Below are 21,589 nucleotides of genomic sequence, written 5' to 3' on the forward strand. Positions count from 1 at the left end.
TTTTTTTTTTTTTTTTTTTTTTTGCTTAATATGCATCTGGACAATATTTTGCCAATGTTTTTTAATATAATGTGGCTATTACACTGCAAAAATCAAAATATTGGGAAGTGTTGATAGCTTAATATTTTAATACTTCAAAAGCATATATGTCTCAATTAACATTTATTTTGTCTAGTTCTAGCCAATGTTTTTTTTTCTTTTTTTGCAATCTGGCTATTACACTGCAAAAATCTAAATCTTGGCAACTGTTCTTATGTTGAATATATCAATATTAATATTATACGTTTAATTAATATTTTACGTGTTATTATATTTAATATTTCAATACTTCAGTATTAAATTTGCTTTTTTTTCTAGTTTTTGTCAATATTTTTTTGTTGCATTGTGGCTCTTGCACTGCAAAAATCTAGATATTAGCATAAAAGTCTCAGTATACATATATTGTGTTTAGTTTTTGCCAATATTTTTTTTTTTTTGCATTGTGGCTATTACACTGCAAAAATAAAAAATATTAGTGTTATTATCTTAAGTATTTCTATACTTCAGTATTAAATTTGCTCAATAAGCATATACGCCTCTATGAACATATATTTTCTCTCATTTTTGCGACCGTGTTTTTTTTTTTACACTGCAAAAATCAAAGTCTTCGCAAGTGTTTTATCTTTATTATTTCAATACTTCAATATTAAATTCACAATACTGTTCATTACAATTCCTGTAATGAAGAAGACACACTGAATGAGAGGAGGTGTGTCCAGACTTTTGACTGGGCTGAAAGTGTGTAGAGCCGCGTCACTCAGCCTTTATATACAAAGCGGCAACTTCGAAAGATCAGTCGGGGTTTCCCTTCAGTAGAGCTGCTGTGACTCCGTGTCCGTCTGTCTGTCTGTCCGTCCGTCTGCTGCTGCTGCTGCTGGAGAAACTTAGCGGGATACTGATTAAAACTCTTCACCCATCATGAAGTGGGAATATTCAGCCTGGCTGAGACCTGTTCTCCTCCTGTGTGTGCTCAGAGCGGTGGTAAGAGCAGTGCTTCTCCTCTGTATCTGGTTTCTGTGAATGAGTTAAACTGTGAACAGTGCTTAGCTGACCGCTAACCGGTGTGTGTAGCTGCTGTAGCTTTATTTTATTTAGTTCTATTTGTGTATTTGCTTTTTTCTGATCTTCTGGGACAGTCTTTTTTTTTCTTTATGTGTGAATGTGGTCCTCCAGCTGTGGGCTAAACTGCACAATATAACTTACTGTATAAACTCCTATAAACACAGGGCTGAGTCAGGATATCTCATTTGTAATGTTAAAGTTATCTTAGCTATTAAATGTGTGGTGAAATTTGGCTTGGAGTTCAAGTGCTCTATTAAAAAGTGACTCAAGTAGCAGTTAAAGTGTTCTCTAAGCTCCACACTTAAGTAACATTTTAAAATCTTTTGTACTCAACCCAACAAACCACCTTTTTGATTATTACACCTTTCCATACCATACTATACCTTTATTTTTTATTTATTTAGTTATTTGTTTATTTATGTTAATAATATAATGTTACATGGCATATCTATGTTCAATACAGTGAGTGGGTAAGAAATAAAAACTTGTACATGTGCAAGAATATACAAAGAAATATATTTGTGTCTTTATATTCTAACTATATTCCTATATTCCATACTAAAACAGTGTTTTTTATATCCGCTGCCTCGTGCAGTTAGACCGCTTTTATTAGATTAATCATGATTAGTCCTGCAGACTTTCTCCAATGCTATAAAACACCTGATATTATTTATCAGCATATTATCAAACATCTAAATGTATGTTTGCTCCAGAGTTTCCAAAAATATAATCTATGCCATAGAGGGTTGAGTATTGTTGTTAAGTAGCTTATTTAGATAAAATGTAGTACTGATGCACTGAAAGTAAAAGTACAGTACTGTGTTATTTATGTGTTACGATGCAGCATGTAAAAATGTATCACTTACGTACAGTAGTGAAGTAAAGATAACACTCCAGTAGATACAGAAACAGCATTTCAGTACTTAAGTACAGTACTAAAGTAGTTGTACGTTGTTACTATAAATCTCTGCAATTTAGTACTTAAATACAGTACTACTTAAGTAATTGTACCTTGTTACTATACATACTTCAGTACTTTTTAAGTGCAGTAGTGAAGTAGTTTTACCTCGTTACTATGCAAGTATGCATCTCTGCATTTTGGTATGTAAATACAATAGTAATTAAGTAGTTGTACTTTGTTACTATACATCTCTGTAATTTAGTTCTTAAGGACAGTACTTAAGTAGTTCTACCTCGTTACTATACATATCTATTTTATGCAAATATAGTTGTGAAGTAGTTCTACTTTGATACTTTGTTACTATACGCTTCTGTATTTTAGTACTTAAGTACAGTAGTAAAGTAGTTCTACTTTGTTACTTTGTTAGTATATGTCTGTATTTTAGTACCTAATAAATACAGTAGTAAAGTAGTTCTACTTTGATACTTTGTTAGTATACGCCTCTGTATTTTAGTACTTTAGTACAGTAGTAAAGTAGTTCTACTTTGTTACTTTGTTAGTATATGTCTGTATTTTAGTACCTAAATGCAGTAGTAAAGTAGTTCTACTTTGATACTTTGTTACTATACGCCTCTACATTTTAGTACTTTAGTACAGTAGTAAAGTAGTTCTACTTTGATACTTTGTTACTATACGCCTCTACATTTTAGTACTTTAGTACAGTAGTAAAGTAGTTCTACTTTGTTACTTTGTTAGTATACGTCTCTTCATTTTAGTACTTTAGTACAGTAGTAAAGTAGTTCTACTTTGATACTTTGTTACTATACGCCTCTACATTTTAGTACTTAAGTACAGTAGTAAAGTAGTTCTACTTTGTTACTTTGTTAGTATACGTCTCTTTATTTTAGTACTTTAGTACAGTAGTAAAGTAGTTCTACTTTGTTACTTTGTTAGTATACGTCTCTTTATTTTAGTACTTAAGTACAGTAGTAAAGTAGTTCTACTTTGTTACTTTGTTAGTATACGTCTCTTTATTTTAGTACTTTAGTACAGTAGTAAAGTAGTTCTACTTTGTTACTTTGTTAGTATACGTCTCTTTATTTTAGTACTTAAGTACAGTAGTAAAGTAGTTCTACTTTGTTACTTTGTTAGTATACGTCTCTTTATTTTAGTACTTAAGTACAGTAGTAAAGTAGTTCTACTTTGTTACTTTGTTAGTATACGTCTCTTTATTTTAGTACTTTAGTACAGTAGTAAAGTAGTTCTACTTTGTTACTTTGTTAGTATACGTCTCTTTATTTTAGTACTTTAGTACAGTAGTAAAGTAGTTCTACTTTGTTACTATACATCTCTTTATTTTAGTACTTAAGTACAGTAGTAAAGTAGTTCTACTTTGTTACTTTGTTACTATACGTCTCTTTATTTTAGTACTTTAGTACAGTAGTAAAGTAGTTCTACTTTGTTACTACACATCTCTTTATTTTAGTACTTTAGTACAGTAGTAAAGTAGTTCTACTTTGTTACTTTGTTAGTATATGTCTCTTTATTTTAGTACTTTAGTACAGTAGTAAAGTAGTTCTACTTTGTTACTATACATCTCTTTATTTTAGTACTTAAGTACAGTAGTAAAGTAGTTCTACTTTGTTACTTTGTTACTATACGCCTCTACATTTTACTACTTAAATACAGTAGTAAAGTAGTTCTACTTTGTTACTATACACCTCTTCATTTTAGTACTTTAGTACAGTAGTAAAGTAGTTCTACTTTGATACTTTCTTACTATACGCCTCTGCATTTTAGTACTTAAGTAAAGTAGTGAAGTAGTTCTACTTTGTTACTATACATCTCTGCTGTTTAGTTAAGCTCTTGATTTAAGCCAGTGGTTCTCAAGCTTTATTTTAGACCATGTAGTTCCCATAAACACACTAAAACTTCCAGATACCACCTAGTCATATCATTGCACAGTGACACAAGTACCACACACACACACCTATAGACAGTAGGCTAGTTGTGGTTTCCACACATCTTACATCATTATCATTCTTTTGCCAGTGGTATTTTACCACATGAGTAGCTTGCCCACCTTTGCAGTCTGCAAGTAAGCATGAGAGGATGTTGATTGTTGTTTCTAGTCACTGCAGCATGCTTCCTGAGATCAGACACTTTTGACAGAGGAAAAAACAACAGGAGTGCAGTGTGGTGGACTACATGACAAGGTGTCTACATGGCATCCCATTGAACCTAATCTCCTTAATTAATAAATCAGCCTTAACTGCTCTTATTTTAATTTTCTATGACTAATCTACCAGAATCATATTGTATGAGCCCTCATTTATTCATTCATTTAACTCCATGTACTCCATATTACAGTGACATTACTGTCTTTTGGTTGCTTCTTGTGAAAGTATACCCCTGTATATATACATTTATATATGTGTGTATGTATGAGAAAAAAACTGTTCCAGTGTCTGTGAAATACTTGGTAATTACCTTGGTACTGTGGTTAGTTTTGTAGTTTTGTGTATCCTGTGGAGTTCCACAGGGTTCTGCTCTAGGGCCTATGAAACTGATATTAAAAATTGTTGTACTGTAATTATGAATAGAGAATAAAATGCAGAAGTGTGGGCTTGCAGACAGGGTCTATCAGATTAAGCACTAAACACACTCATAGAGTAGTTAGAAAAGGTATAGTGTTCTACAGTAGGAACAAACAAAGTGATGAGCAAAAAAAATGATAAATGAAGTGGATGCTAAATTAGTTTAAGCTCCTTAAAACTTTTTTCCACTTTTTTCTTAATCGACTTGACTACTCTAATTTTCTCAGGATAAGAAGTAGTTTGGTGCGTGCGTTCGCTTTGTAACTCTACCTCACTCGACCTTGCTTTGCCTCGCTTTGCCTCCAGCCTATGAAAGTCACATGAGCTCAATCTGCTGCGAGAAAAATGCTCCCGCTGATGCAGATTATAGATTTATATCCTTAATATTTTAGCACTTAAAAGCTGATCTACTGTGTATAAAGCTAGCTATGCAATTCGCATTGCTTCTTCTTGACTGCTCCACATCTCAACAGCAGCGTCAGTGTTACAGTCTATACATTAATGTTACATCAATCTACTTCCTTTCAGCTCTCCTTTCACACACTGGCCTGATTCTGTGTGTTTACTGTTTTAAGTCATCAATGAATTTCCAAGCATTAAAGCTGTGAGTACAGTTGACAGTTTGTGCACAACTTACTGGTAGGTTTCACTCATTTCTAGCACCCACTGGTTCGCTCTAGAACCACAGATAACATGACGTGTTCCTGTGATCTTGCGCCAGAGGCCTCACACAGACCTCAAAACAGATCAATAATTGGGTCAATAAGTTTGGCCATGAGGGCTTATTATTGTTACTGAAGCTGTTTAGTTAAATGGGCGGGCACTGTGAGGTGATGCCCTCTGTGGAGGAAAACACCATTAGTAATGTTCTGCTGGTGGTTTTTTCGGTTTTGAGTAGGTGTGCGCTGACCATGACCTTTCTAAAAGTTGCCTTTTCTGAACGTTCTTATCTGCTTCTGTGTTTTTACGCACTTCAGGAGATAATGGTGATGATAATTACACCCACTTTTTCCCGTCAGTGGCCCTGGTTTCTGGTCATCCTGTCATAAACAAGAGTTTTGCAATTTGATCCACCCTCGTCACAGACGCTCGTTAGACCATTAAAATGTCCTAAAAAGTATAGATGACATGGTGTCATCAGATAGATAGACAGATAGATGCTGGTGCTCCTTGTGAAACAGCACATGCAAAATTGATCACATAACAGGAACAGGGACTTTTTGCACATGATTTGGAAAAGCAGTAGGGGAAAAAAAAATGTGGCACAGTCACAACTAATGCAGAAGTTGCAGAAGTTGAATGGTTGCGGTTTAGTACCAATCACCTGAAGGTTGGGTGCTGTTATGGCTGCTGCCATTAAGTAAGTAAGTAAAAGATCCCTGTAAAATTGGCAGGCCTGCACAGTTTATGGCACTTCAGGCAGGTCATACCGTGTCATTGGTTTACACATATACACACACACACATCGTGGCACAACTCACTTTATAGCAGGGGTGTCCAAACTTTTTTTGTTGGGGGCCAGAAGGAGAAATATATTTGAAGTCACGGGCCACAGACTCTGTAATAAAACAATTAATGAAATATACCCCTTTAAATAATACTTTTTTCCTGATTATTTCATTTACACCATTTAACTTGACTTACTATGTTTATCTTTGACAGTGTTGTGTAAACTAAGATGTTTAATTTAATGATGTCTCTTAATATTAAACTCCTTAATTACGGCAACTTTTAGACTCTTTGGCTCGTTTTTCTGCGTTAGAAATGCGCACTCTCTCCGCTTTTAGACTCTTTTACCCCGTTTTTCTGCGCTAGAAATGCGCACTCTCTCCGCTTTTAGACTCTTTGGCCCGTTTTTCTGCGCTAGAAATGCGCACTCTCTCCGCTTTTAGACTCTTTTACCCCGTTTTTCTGCGTTAGAAATGCGCACTCTCTCCGCTTTTAGACTCTTTGGCCCGTTTTTCTGCGTTAGAAATGCGCACTCTCTCCGCTTTTAGACTCTTTTACCCCGTTTTTCTGCGTTAGAAATGCGCACTCTCTCCGCTTTTAGACTCTTTTACCCCGTTTTTCTGCGCTAGAAATGCGCACTCTCTCCGCTTTTAGAGTCTTTTACCCCGTTCAAACTTTGAATCTCACATTATAAAAACCTGCTTAACAGCGGGCCAACTTTCTTTCTATTTCTAAAATACCTCGCGGGCCGCTCCAAAAAAGGAAACGGGCCGTAAACGGCCCGCGGGCCGTAGTTTGGACTCCCCTGCTTTATAGCATCTACCAAAGCCAGCCTGGGAATATACAGCACAGCATGTGGCTTCCCAGAAGAGGCAGCTTACAGCCAGTTAAACTTGTTACCAAGGTACCATGAAGGCTTGGAGTCATTTCATCCTCTAATGCTGTCAGTAAACATGAGTAAACATGAGAGCTTACTGAGAAATGGCTAAATGTGTTTTTCTATTTTTTTCTCTTTCTCTATAGTCGTGTCCAGCTACATCTAAGCCATGCCCACGCGAGTGTGAACCCGGTAAGTCTATCACGGCCGTAAAAAACACACAGCTAAATCCTTCTATACCCTGAAAGTGTATTTAAATATTGTTACTGCATTCAAATGAGCAACCAAAAACGTGAATCTCCCTGCACTAATTCACCGACCTTTACTCATCACCCAGAGGTGGGGATTTTCCCGTTTTCATTTCAAGAGGGAGAGATGACTCTCAGAAATATCGAACTGAATGGATTATCGACAGAGCAAAACACAAAACAGCAACGACAAAAAGTCCGTCCTTTAGAGTGCAACACGTTTTGTAATTACAATGAGAAAACGAACACCTGCTGTCTTATGCAATAATGTATTATGTCCCAATTTAAGGAAGGTGTTGCAAAAAGGGGGATTTTTTTGAATGAGTGACTCAACAGAACAGGGATTTTTTATTATTTTTTACATAAAATCCAGTTTTAAAATCCAGTCACCGAAAGTTTCCTGAAGCCAAAGTCCAGAACATTGGATTGTGTAATTTATAAGTTTTATGATTTGGATGTGAATGCAAAACCTACAAATACATTACATTACAATCCAGTCTATATATTTTTTTTTCATTTATAATTCCCCTGCATAATTTTCCAGTGCGTACTTCCAAGTATTGACATTCACAATTTACAGTTGTATATATATTTACAGCTCTGGAAAAAAATAAGAGTCCACTTCAGTTTCAGAATCAGTTTCTCTGGTTTTGTAATTTATTGGTTTATGTTTGAGTAAAATGAACATTGTTGTTTTATTCTATAAACTACAGACAACATTTCTCCCAAATTCCAAATATAAATATTGTCATTTAGAGCATTTATTTGCAAAAAATGGGAAATGGATGAAATAACAAAAGCTTTCAGACCTTAAATAATGCAAAGGGAACATTTCAGAAATCAATATTTGCTGGAATAACCCTGGTTTTTAATCACAGTTTTCATGCATCTTGGCATCATGTTTTCCTCCACCAGTCTTACACACTGCTTTTGAATAATTTTATGTCACTCCTGGAGCAAAAAAATTAAGCAGTTCAGTTTGGTTTGATGGCTTGTGTTCATCCATCTTCCTTTTGATTATATTCCAGAGGTTTTCAATTTGGTAAAATTAAAGAAACTCATCATTTTAAGTGGGCTTATTTTTTTCCAGAGTCTCTCCTTTAGTAAAAATGTTTTTATTTTTTATTTTATTGAAGCAAAAGGAAGTCTTTTTTTTTGGAATTACTTAAAGCAGCTTTATTCTTAATGTTTGAGTGTTTGATTAAGGATAAGTAATAAGGTCATACTCTATATATAGAGCAGTTTTTATTATGTATAGTTTCTATCCTTGAATGCAAATTCCCCCCATTTTCTCTATTATGATTCTTTTCATGATAATATTTGGAAATATTATCAGGCCATTACCCAATAAGAAGAATGCAGTAGTAGTAGGAGGAGGATCATACTGATATTTCCTTCATGCGCTCATTTGCTAGGAAGAGTCCGTGGAATCCCCACTCACTTTTCCTAGCATGCGAGAGCATGGAGGAAATATCAGTGCCACGATAATGCCTGCTTTTTATAGGCCTCTGACATTTAATAAGGAGGAAGCTTTTGGCAGTGGTACAGACTTCTCCTTTTATTGTTTGCTCCTCTTACTGTTATTGTTGTTACATGTTTGATACAGTGTTCAAACTTCATTCTTTTCGTTCTGATGTTTGGGATGTGGGCCTGGTTCACACAGGAGCACCCTTTGTTTTTTTCACCAGGCCTCCACTTTCATCTGTAGCTCCGTATGTGTGAGCATTAACGCTGCATGTCTGCAAGTGTATTTAAGTATATATATTTTTAAAGTACATGCCGGTACTTTTTACAATTAAAATATGTACTTAAATACATACTAAATGTACTATTTTGGAAAAAAATCCATGGCATGGGTGTCCAAACTTTCTTCTTGTAGGCCAGAAACAGAAATATATGTGCAGTCACAGGCCTCAGACTCTGTAATAAAACAAATAATGAAATATATTACTTATAATAATACTTTTTCTTGATTACTATCATTTACTCACAATTTTATTTGAATTACTACTTTTATCTATCTTAGACAGTGTTATGTAAACTAATATTTTTTAAACTGATGTTTCGTTTCATAATGTCTATTAATATTATACTTCTTCATTACAGCAACTGATTCCTGACATATTAATAATACAGAATTTTCTGCATTCGCTAATTTCTATTTTCATTTCTTTGGAGCTGCCATGTTCTCCCAAAAGCTCAGAAACATTAATGAAGGCATCATAAAGGAAGGAAAGGAGATGAGGAGCGTTTTAAATATGTTTTATGAGTTTATGTGATAGTGACTCCTAGTGTTCAAACTTAGAATCCCATTAAAAACCTGCTTAATAGCAGGCCAACTTTCATTTTATTTTGAAAATACTTAAAAAAATCACTCAAAAGCACAATTTAATGCTTTTATGTTTATGTTAAGTATAGCTTAATTACAATAATTGAAATATACTTAAGTTGCCATAGATCAGGGGTGTCTAAACTATGGTGTCCCAAAACATTCGCGACCTGTTTCCTTTTTCGGAATGACCTGCGGCCATAGTTTGGACATCCTTATGTCCCCTTTATCTATGGCAACTTATGTATATTTCAATTTATATTTGTAATTAAGCTATATTTAATATAAACATAAAAGCATTAAATTGTGATTTTGATTGCTTTTTTCTTATAACTTCTGCGAACTTTTTTAGATTTAAGTATTTGTTTTTTAAACATTATTTTTAAATACACTTGAAGTATATTGTACATGTATCTCTTTGCGTATCGATGCACATATTGCGTACACTTTAATGCTACTGAAAAAAAAATACACTAAAGTGCACGTTAACCTTCAAGGACTTGGCGTCCACATGTCTGGACATCACAAATTTTTTGGTTCTCTGGACCACAACACTAATTTTAGCTCTACAAGGGCCTGGTGTCCTCTTATGAGGCCGCTATACTGTCACCTAGTGGTGGCAGAGAAGAGTTTAACGTTACAGTTTCGATTTTGTTCAGAAATTTAAATGAACAGTAAATACAGTAAATGTTTATTTATTGTTTTCTTATTTTACTTTGTTATGTCTTTGTGTTAAAGTAGCACTTCAGGTGAGCCATATTGCTCCAAAGGGGCATAATTGTTGTTTTTACTTTTGTTTTGCACTCAGGTGAAAATGTTTTGCACATTACTAATTATATTATTAATTTTGAAAGGACGCCGAAATCTGCACCCCCACCCACAGTCTCCACGAATAAGCTTAGTTAACTCCTTAAGCAAGGAGACTGTGCGTACGTGCTGCCGAGAGGTGGTGCTTTTCCTGGCGGGGGTGCTGAATTCGGCACAACAGCGGCTTCACACGAGTCAGTGATGAGAGCAATTCATAGCTACAATAACAATATACTGCAATAAAAACGGCTTTTGGGTAATGTTTGATCTGCTAACAGACTGGGAGAGTTTGGTTACCTGCTGCCAAAAATCTCTATGAAACGTAAAGTCTTTTTTTTTTTAATAAATGGACACCATCGTAAGCAGTGCTTTCAGTAGAACAAAAATTAAATACAGGACCAAATTCTTATGAGTTTTTCTTCAAAAGAGAGGAGAAAATGTAAATAAACAACAGAATTGACATGCCAATACATAATAATAATAATAATAATAATAATAATAATAATAATAGCTGATAACTGATCAGTTTTTTTGTCATATGTGTATAATTCAGACATTGCTAAATTTTTTTTCTACTGTTTTTACTGTTTTCTAATAACAGTAAATGTAATGTGGAATAACATGTTCAGGTTCTAAAGTGACCTTTGGTTGTATTTAACTAATAATAAACAGAAGAACAGAAAAAAAATATTTTGTTCGTTTTTTTGTGATTAACTGTAATTCCGCAAATGTTGTTCTAAGACACTATAGGGTGGGCTTTGATTAATATTAGCAAATGTGTCCCCCTAATATCAAACTCGCTCCTACACCTTGGTTTAATGTGCATTTTCATAAATTATATTACATAGAAAATGCACTTTTAGTATTCTTTACCTATTTTAACCATCCTTTTAATGCTCTTTAAATGTACTTCCTTTTTTTACAAGTAGTGTGACGGGTGTTAGTTTTATTTTTCGACCTCTGCTGATAACCCATCATCACTCAATACCTCCACACAGAATGTAAAAGTGAGAAGGTTTCCTCCTGACTGACCAAAGAGCTGAAAGGTTCTTGAATAAAGAGCAGTACTGTCGTGAGTCAGGAGCTGATAGAGGTTCTAATTCACACTAATTCACTTTTTAACCCTTGTGTTGATCGAGTAATTTTCTGTGCCTCGAGGAATCGTCTATTTAATTTAACCCTTGTGTGGTGTTCATATTTTTGTTACTCGTTTACTTTGTTACTTGTATTTAATTCAGCAAAATTAAGCAATTTTACATTAAAATGCTTTACACATGCTTTAGGCTTCACCTAAATTGCGAGCAATATAAACAGCTTACATGGTTAATATTTGCCCTTTACCTTTCTTATGTTACATTTCTTTTAAAAAGTGCTACTCTTTTTTTTATTAGTTTTTTAATAAAATGTAAAAGAAAATGAATTAAACTCAAGATATGAGTAGAAAATTTGTTTAGTTTCAAATTTACAAATGAAGCAATGTTTATTAGCCCTTGGCCAAACAGACTGTATGTAATATAAATGGTTAGGGGGTGGTGTACAGTGTGTGTTTATCGAAAATGTGTTTTGATATATGTTTTTCACAAAAAATGAGCCAATGCCAATGAGTTTGAGTTAAAAAATATATATTTTTAGTATCATTTGATGAAAAATGAAAACGGGTCCCACAGACCCGAACACCACACAAGGGTTAAGTAGCTGAATACTCGATACTTGTAATTTGAATGAAAGACTCTCTCTGTGTTGTGTGAGGTTTCTTTTAAAGCGGTAGCTTTAGTCTAGTCATTTCTGGACTTTCGGAAGGGCGTCACTGTGTAGAGCAGATGGCAGTATCATGACTAGTCATGTTATGACTTCTGATGCTGTGAAAGAGCAGAATCTCTGTGAATGATTCTAATGACTGTTGTAATGATAATCTGCTTTTGTCCACAGGATACATCCTGAAGGGGTGTGAATGTAAAGGGTGTGGTGAGGAAGAGTACTGGTATAAGAGGAGTGGAGTGGGCACGTGCGACAGGTGCACGCCCTCGTGTTCTGGTAAGTAAAGCAATGTGGAGCCTTGTTACAACCCAAGTTGGCTCGTTTTTAAAAAGGTTGCAACAAAGGGAACAGAAGGGAAGTGAGGAGACCAGACCAGAATTAGATGTTTATAATCAGCAATTTATTTTAAAACTGCCATACATCAATCTTTAACAATACCATGGCCTAGAATTTTAAGGTCTAAGAGGAGCCAACGGTGACGGTGCCAAAGGAAAGAAACAAGCAAAACATAAACTTAATCGAAACTATTTGTACTAAACAAAAGAACAAAGAAAATAAAACTACTACTTAAGCTAACAACATAAGTACAAAAGAGGCACCCGCCTGCTAACCTAGTGTATCTATACACAAAGACAGCTACATGATGGAAATGTATAAGGCGCCTTAACCTTACCTGTTGGACTCCTCAAAGTGGTATAAGTTTAACAAGTGACCCAAGAAAGGACTGAAAGACATTCCCCATGGAATGACTACAAGAACAAACACTCAGAATCAAGCAAATGGCAATGGTGGTGTTGGTAGTAGCAGGGGAACCAGAAGCACACACAGTAGGCCCCACTTCCTGTGTGAGCTCTAGCCGCCATCTTGGTGGTGACTGCAGGTTTTATTGCCCATGGCTCCTCCCATGAAGGTCAGGTGGACTGCAACCTTCAGAGAAACATACAAAAACACAAAGAGAGAGAGCACACAGAACATATCCAGCAACCTAGGGCTAGACTTGCACGTAACAAGCCTTTATAGGAAAACAACATGAATTAATGTGCATACTGTGAAATGAACAATACTACAATACTGTGGTCTTTGAGTGGTCCAGCTGGCTAAGGGGCTGCCACTATGCATCAGCAGTCGAAGTCAGAGAGAGCACACAATTGGTCATGTGTAACACATGTGTAACGATCCACTGTTTGGTCATTAAAACAGTCAGAAATAAGGGCTGCTTTCCACTCTCTTTATTCTAAAACAGATTTTAGGACACATAAATCTTCAAATCTTGCAATGAATGGCTGCAGGAATAACACACGTCCATCTAAGAGCTCTCACTCGTCTGAGAGCTGGTTTCTAAAATAGTATTTTTTACACAACATGAACATGACCGCATAGCTTATTTTCGTTTTTCATAAAAAATAATTTAAAAATCTACAGATAAAATATTTTTTTTTTCCTTAATGCACAACAGGATTAGCAAAATTAATTCAGAACATATTCAGAAACATGTACAGCACATTTTTGGAGATAAAATCTAGGGTGCAACATACCTTAAACAGATTTTAGGACACATTAATCTTAAAATCTTACAATAAAAGGCTGCAGACATAACACACTGAGATTGTAAAAGTAACATAAATAAAATAAGAAGAAATTAATTTAGTTCACAATTGACTACTGAGAGCTGAGAGAGTTATATAACACCACTTTGATATGTGTAAAGCACGTGTCTGGACAATAACTCGATAAAGTTAGCATTTCAAAAGTATACAATAAATAAAACACCAGATATTTTTAGAGGTTATAGAGGTTATAGAGCAAGTTTTTAACTCAATATAGATCCAAAAATATATATTTTAGAGAGGAACTGCAGCAGCTATCAGTCCATGTCAGAGATCTCACTTATCTGATGGAGGTACGTCAGCCTGCAGGGACGTCAAAGCCAGAAATAAAAAAAGCTCCCAAAAATATTTTTAAACTTTTACAAAAATAAACTTTTTGCATGTTTTTAACATCTTATTCATAATAATAGATCTTAATAGAGATTAATTATATTGACTGATAATTTGCTCTCAGCATAGCCACGTAAGAACCTCTTAAAGGGCCAGTGTACACTTTGCTGAATACTGGCCGTTACATATTTCCCCCAGGCCATTTAAATGGTCATCATATTGTGAGCATGTGTGCAATACTAATCCACTAAAAAAAACTTGCATCTGAAGAAGAACAAGTGCGATTAATCCCAGCAAATCACATAATACTGTTGTTGTGATCAATCTGATTTAAATGTTTTATGGATTGACACCACTAATAAATACATATAGTTATTCTGTGGCCTCATTTTTAATATCCTATCTCTGTGTCTCTACAAATGAAGGATATGCTGAATGCTGAATCACTAAGCTGTATATTTTTGTGTGTATTCAATTTATGCATCTGTCTGTTTGTCTGTCTGTCTGTCTACAGCCAAGGAAAACAAGGTGGAAGTATCTCCCTGCTCTAAGTTGAAAAAGCGCATATGCCACTGCAAGCCAGGGTTCTTCTGCCCAAAACCATTGGTAATTACCTGCAGGAAACCATGCGAGCCTTGCAGAGCCGGCACCTTCACCAACAAAACATCTCTGGCAAAATTCTGTCATAATCACTCTAAGTAAGTAATTAAGTGTTTTTATTTGTTGTTATTTTTTGTTTTATTAATTTCAGCGTCGTAGACGATCAAGAGTAGCTGAGCTCTTAAGAGGTTTAACCCTGTACCTGTAAAAGATTAACCCCTGTGTAGTCTTCCTCCTCTTCCTCAGGGTCAAATATGACCCAAAGGAAATCAGGGAGAAGGAGGAGGAGGTGGAGGTTTTTAGTTGAGAAACAGGAATATAGAGCGGCGAGGGAAAAGAGCGACAACTTACAAGAAAAAAAAGGGCAATAATGGAGCATTTTAGGCTCGACAGCAAGAACAACACAGTGACATGTATTCGGTGCAACATGGTCCTTTCCTACCACAACAGCAGGTCTTCAGTGCTGCACCATCTCATCCGAAGATCCCCGGAATGGAGCGGTGGAGCCGAAAGCAGGTAAATTTAACTTATAACAAATCAAATAGATTACCATCAATGTACCTTAAAACATAAAGACAGCTCTGTAGAGTGCTGACTATTAGCAATACTGTCTAATGTGTGTGGCTAGTTTATTACAATGAAGAGACAAGTTCTAGACCTAATACAGGCTTTATGTAATCAGTAAACACAGCGCTGTGGAGTTTGTGGAGAATATAAACAATAAACCCATGTTAAATGAATTAAAATTGAGTTAAATTCTAGTACTTTGGCTGCAATGCACAGCCGTGAACTTACTGTATTTAGTCATTTAGTCTTAGTGATGTCAATTAATTAGATCTGAGTTGTAAATAATCAAAAAAGAAGCATTTTAATACTTCTGTTGTCACAATTATTTCACAGGTCCTGATGTATTTTGGAGAACATCCCGTGTCCAAGAAGCAGAATCCACTGACTGCAGCGCGCTTATCCAACACTGGGAGATCTGGCAATGTCTCTGCTGTTGAAAAGCTAAGATGCACAACATAAAGCCAATGTTAATGCCTTTTTTATTGATTAATGCCCTAAATTTTTGCTTTTGATTGAAATGCAAAGTTAAAATAATTTAACTTAATTTATTAAGTTATTCATTATTAAATTATAACTTGTGATATTAATTTTTATTTTGTGTTTTATTTATTTGTGTTTGTGTTTGCAACTCGGAAATTTATGTTGTGAATTTAACAATAAAACCAATTGTTCGTTTATTATTAAGTGAAATGTCTTGTTTTCTCTTTAAGCAAGCAAATATGTTTTATCCGATTATTCGATTAATCAAATCGATTTTTCAGTAGAGTAATAGATTTCTAATCTAACAATCGATAGCTGCAGGCGTTTAGGAGAGTTTAGGAATATATCTACCCTCGATAGGCGTGGTGCTTTCTTGGCATCAGAAACACAGGTGCTCCACTGACTAATTTGGTTTAATTCATGTTACGCCTAAAAAACACACCCATGATTAATTAAGAGAATGAGTACATGCCTTCATTTTGCGCATTTGGAGACAAAGCACAAAGCATACTTTTCCCATTGTTACGATAGCAAAGACACACTGACGCCCTAAATCATGCTTAGTCTTGCCTGGTTGACAGCTCCTCTATAGATCAGTAAAATGGGGCTTAAAAAGTATTTTTACAATAAGCTGCTTTTACATATGCACGGTAATACTACCCCTGAAGTTATCCATAAGAAATACCCATAAATTATTACCTATAACCTAAATGTCTGTGTTAATTGTTCTGTACATTACCCACACTTTATTCAATCAGTGTCAGAACGCCCTTGTTCAGTGTCTGGGTAATGTCTAAACAAGCCCATGTATAATTTCTGAAGAATTGCAACTGTAATACTGTACCTTTTGCATGCACTTTACAAGCACTACCCCTTGCCTTTATAACATTTCCTGTATTATAAACAGTCTGACATGCAAAATCTCTGGCTGTGTACAGTACGTATGTGAAAGGGCAGCTCCGGATAAGGTTTGGACCTGGAGTCAAACAGTCATTGTCTTAAAACTAATTGAAGAAATTCTAATTTATTCCTATTTTTCTTTTATTCTCTCTAATTGATCTAGCCTAAATGTGTCCCACTCGTTCAGCTGCTTCTCAGCTATATATCCTCTCTTATGAGCTTGCCTTAAGTACACAAACACTATTCCATGGTCAGCTGCATTGCCAGACTAATAACACAGACAATTAAAGTTCAAGTTGTATCGGATGGATTATTGCCGGACACCACTAGAAACCTCTACATCTCAACTTCAAGTTGAGATGCCTGAAATGTTCCGTAAGGCACTATTACATTATTCTGTACGTGTAGCTCAAAAATCATGACCAAGTGTTCGGCTATATTTGAGATTGCTTGTTCAAATCCTGGTCACGCAGAGCACAAATGGCCTTGCTCTCTCTGGGTGGCTAGCGTAGATGGCACTCTTTCCCCCCATCATTCTAAAGGGTGATGTCGATCAGCACAAGGCTTCTGTGAGCTGATGTATCAGAACCGATTCGCTGCGCTTTCCTCCAAATGCGCTGTGATGCTACCTGGCAAAGCTGCATCAGCAGCTGTTCAAAAAGAGGCGGAGTCTGACTTCACATGTGTCGGAGGAGGCATGTGCTAGTCTTCACCCTTCTGGTGCTGTGGCATCCGTAGCTGAATAGCAGCTAAATGGGGGGCAAAATTGGCTCTGCTAAATTGGGAGAAAAATAGGAGAAAATTTGAAAAAATAGCATTGCAGTATAATACTTCCTATTCAATGCAACTGCGTTTGTTTTTTGGGGGTTTTTTTTGCAACCGTTTCTTTGTAGATGAGTGTAGATGAGGATAATTTCTTACCCTTACGACGAAAAACATTTCCATATTTAAGCTTATCTTAAAATAGTTGGATCTTCTCAGCACAGGTCAGAATGACTGTATTGTTTGCTAATGAACTCATATTATGAACGCTGTACAGGAATGAATCAGGTCAGGGTTTAAGCTCAAAGCCTTCTTTGAAGTTTTCCGGGACGTGAGACTTGTTTTTTCATGTACAGTCGAGCACACACCCATAAATTAATTAAGATAAACAGTACATATCTTGTGGGTGTTTTGATAAAAAATGTGTGGAATACTATTGGAAGCAGGAACTGGTACTGCAACCTTAAAAAGAGATACGCCAACAACTTTAACAGGGCTTCCTTTTTTTTAAAACAAAACATTTTAAATAGTTCCATAAACACTAAATGGACTTAAAATACTCAGTGTTTAAGTATTCAAAAGAGATATTTCTCCAAAGCAGTATAGCTGCTATTTGTACCTCATATCCAGAGTTTTAGGTAGTTTTATCATTTGTGCTGAATAAATGATTCTGTACTCAGGAACTGATTCTGGGCTCGTCTCGGGGGCAAGAGGAACTTTTCTCAGAGCTGTGGATCGATTGCACAATTCCAGTCGTCTCTTTTCTGAGTAAATACTTGCTGTTTGCTGTTGTTTTTCTGTTTAACTCGGATAAAAAAAAACACACTCATACAGTGAGGAACAGCAGCAGGAGCTCTTCAGATAAAGTGCTGTTTTAATTTCTCTTTAGCGAGACGATCGTTTGACTCCACAGAGCTGAGCTTCCGTTACCCCAGTGTGCTAGCTTGCTAATTGGCTAGTGTTAGCTAGCCAGCTGTGTCGTGTGCTGTTTTGGCGGTTCTACACCTCGCTCCGCAGCGCCTCTAGCGGTGTGGCAGTATGTGAAAAATACAGCTGAACAGCAGCTAAATAGGAGGAAAGATTGGCCTTGCTAAATTAGGAGAAAATTGGAAAAAAAATAGCAAAAATAGCATTGCAGTATAATACTTCCTATTAGGTGCAACTGCTTTTGTTTTTTTGGGGGGGTTTTTTGCAACCATTTCTTTGTAGATAAATGAGTGTATATGAAACGGCTGTATAACGGCAGATCATTTCTTACCCTTACGACAAAACACTTTCCATATTTAAGATTATCTTAAAATAGTTGGATCTTCTCAGCACAGGTCAGAATGACTGTATTGTTTGCTAATTAACTCATATTATGAACGCTGTACAGGAATGAATCAGGTCAGGGTTTAAGCTCAAAGCCTTCTTTGAAGTTTTCCGGGACGTGAGACTTGTTTTTTCATGTATAGTCGAGCACTGCTCTCATTAGAGGAATGGTTAGTTAGTGTCGCGTCCCTTACTGAAGATGGTTTGGTTTGGAAGTCCCGTAGTTGACACTCTTCCAAACCATCTGAGTGTGTTTGATGTATTGATACTGCCGTGCGGTTATGTAGTAGGGTTGAACCTCCTCTGAACAGTGAAAGACTCTGCAGTTTTTCGGTTTCAGTGCAAAGAAAAAAAAGAGTATGCAAAGCTTTCATGTTCCAGGTTTGTTCCAGTGATGAAGATATTATCACCAATTGTGCATGAGTAGACCATTAATACTCCATATAAAGCTACACCGTACTGTACTTTATGTCCAAGGGCCCAATCTTACACCCTGCACAAAGCACATCGCAGTGCTCATTGCTATCTTACATCCTGTCATTTAAACAGGCAACTGATGGGTATGGTGGTCTGAAATAAGGGTTGTTTAGGTAAATTTCTGGTGTATTGGTATCTTAGCAATGAAAAACACAACAGTGACAACAGCCAACCAATCAGATGTTCACTGCTATCTTGTCAACATGCGTACAACTTGTTACACACAAGATAACACGTTTTGGGTGTTTTGATTAAAAATGTGTGGAATACTATATACTATAATAGCAGGAACTGGTACTGCAACCTTAAAAAGAGATACGCCAACAACTTTAACAGGGCTTCCTTTTTTTCTTTAAACGAAATATTTTAAATAGTTCCAAAAACACTAAATGGACCTAAAATACTCAGTGTTTAAGTATTCAAAAGAGATATTTCTCCAAAGCAGTATAGCTTCTATTTGTACCTTGTATCCAGAGTTTTAGGTAGTTTTATCATTTGTGCTGTATAAACTGTACTCAGGAACTGATTCTGGGCTCGTCTCTGTGACGAGAGGAACTTTTGCTCAGAGCTGTGGATCGATTGCACAATTCCAGTCGTCTCTTTTCTGAGTAAATACTTGCTGTTTGCTGTTGTTTTTCTGTTTAACTCTCTTTCTGTTTTCTGGATAAAACACACTCATACAGTGAGGAACAGCAGCAGGAGCTCTTCAGATAAAGTGCTGTTCTCATTTCTCTTCAGCGAGACGATCGTTTGGCTCCACAGAGCTGAGCTTCCGTTACCCCAGTGTGCTAGCTTGCTAATTGGCTAGTGTTAACTAGCCAGCTGTGTCGTGTGCTTCTTTGGCGGTTCTAAACCTTGCTCCGCAGCGCCTCTAGTGGTGTGGCAGTGTGAGAAAAATACATATTATGCGGTTATAATTTCTGGGTATACTGCCCAGCACTAATCTGCATTAAAGAGTTCTAGATGGCACAACTGGTGGTAATTTTCTTTTTACAGTGAGGACAATTCTCCAAAATCTAGTAGAATTCTTTTTCCTGGAGAGCAGAAACTAAGCAGGGTAAACTCTTTTTAACACCCCTGATTTCATGATAAGCAATGAATGAGCAGGTGTCCTAATACTTTTTCCATGTAGTGTGTTTATCGATGCAAAGCAGCATTACTGGCTGTTGTAGATAGGCTTTGTTTTGCATGATTTTACTCATGTGAAGTGTGCTGTAACATTAAGCAAACGCCTTTTGAAACTGACCCCTAGATCTTTTAGTCCAGAAACAGGGTTAGGCTGCACACCAGGCCTTACTGGCAGAATATTTACTGTAGATTCTGCTACTTCCAAAATCCACAGGTTATTATTGCCATAATTAACTACATAATCATGGATTTTGAAGGAGATAAACACAGAAATTCTTTAAAAATCTACAGTACAGCTCTGTGATGTGAGCCGATCTACAGAAACGCCCACTTTTAGAATTGTATTTTTTAGACATTTAATCTAAACTAGACTCTTATAGCATAATTTATTGTCTGTATTAATATGCATGAATCATAGATAATTTTCTTGTTTCCTCTTTTCGTGCATTAGAAAAATGCATGAGACCACTTAACGATGTTTTTCCTTGATTTTACCGAATCACTTAGGATGTATTTCAGATATAAAGACAAAATTGTGACCCAAAAAAAATCTGAATGGGACAATAAAAAAGGACTTCTTGGTGAGGTAGAAGGGAATACGGGGGTATGAGGACCCCTGGTTGGTTTTCTATTAGTGTCACCTGTTCAAAAGTCAACATGAGCTCAGTTTCATATTGACACTGTTTTCCAACTTGATTAGCAAATCAGGCCTAAGGCACAAAACAATCATAGTCTGGAACTGTTCCAAGCTTCATAAATTATGAAGATGTATAATTGCTTCGACTCTTTAAACCCTCTACAAACACTCTTATAAACAAACAACTTTCTAAAGCTTGGAAAGCGAAAGTAATCAGTACTCTAGAACATTTGGTGTTTGTGGTTTTTACACTACAGAATGTGAAGAAGCGAAAAGTTCAGGGGAACTCTGGAAGTCGAACTGATCTGAAGGATAAATAAGCTCTCAGAGAGAACCGCTCGGATGCGGGTAAGACGTGTGAATCAAAACACCCGTATGATTGCTGGGAATTTGCACAACAGTTTAGCTAAGTCAGGAAGATGGTGCACTGTTCTACTGTGCAGCATTGCCTAAATCATCAAAAATGCAATTGGAGAAAAACGAAGCTGCATTTGATGAAAATCCTTGGACCCTTGCCAACTGTGAAGCATGGGGGTGGATGGATCATGCTTTTGGGATGTGCTACCCCTTAGTGACACTGGCTATATTTTGATTCATTTGTCTGAAAGTCCAAACCATCTTAAGTGCTTGCGCTCTGCACACAAACCCAATCATGGTTCAGTTGATCCGGACTGAGACCATCTCTTTAGATCAGACCAAAGGTACTGGTACGTGTGAAAGCAT

At 36.2% G+C, this 21,589-nt stretch overlaps 1 protein-coding gene across 3 annotated transcripts in view; it reads left to right on the plus strand.

Moving 5' to 3' along the window:
• The first annotated feature begins 783 nt into the window (after positions 1 to 783).
• The window catches only part of si:dkeyp-61b2.1 (mucin-5AC), a 34,072-nt gene continuing 13,266 nt past the window's right edge, over positions 784 to 21,589 (plus strand). For 2 of the 3 annotated variants that reach the window (XM_049471635.1, XM_049471636.1), the window contains exons 1-4: positions 784 to 1,020; positions 7,072 to 7,117; positions 12,239 to 12,343; positions 14,519 to 14,702. In XM_049471635.1, coding sequence (XP_049327592.1) covers positions 958 to 1,020; positions 7,072 to 7,117; positions 12,239 to 12,343; positions 14,519 to 14,702 — 398 coding nt within the window. In that variant the 5' untranslated portion in view covers positions 784 to 957. Of the gene's footprint in view, positions 1,021 to 6,247; positions 6,953 to 7,071; positions 7,118 to 12,238; positions 12,344 to 14,518; positions 14,703 to 21,589 lie in introns of those variants that run through there. The other variant, XM_049471637.1, reaches the window with a different exon arrangement.

The sequence above is a fragment of the Astyanax mexicanus genome, chromosome 24 (assembly GCF_023375975.1).
Source record: "Astyanax mexicanus isolate ESR-SI-001 chromosome 24, AstMex3_surface, whole genome shotgun sequence".
NCBI lineage: Eukaryota > Metazoa > Chordata > Actinopteri > Characiformes > Acestrorhamphidae > Astyanax > Astyanax mexicanus.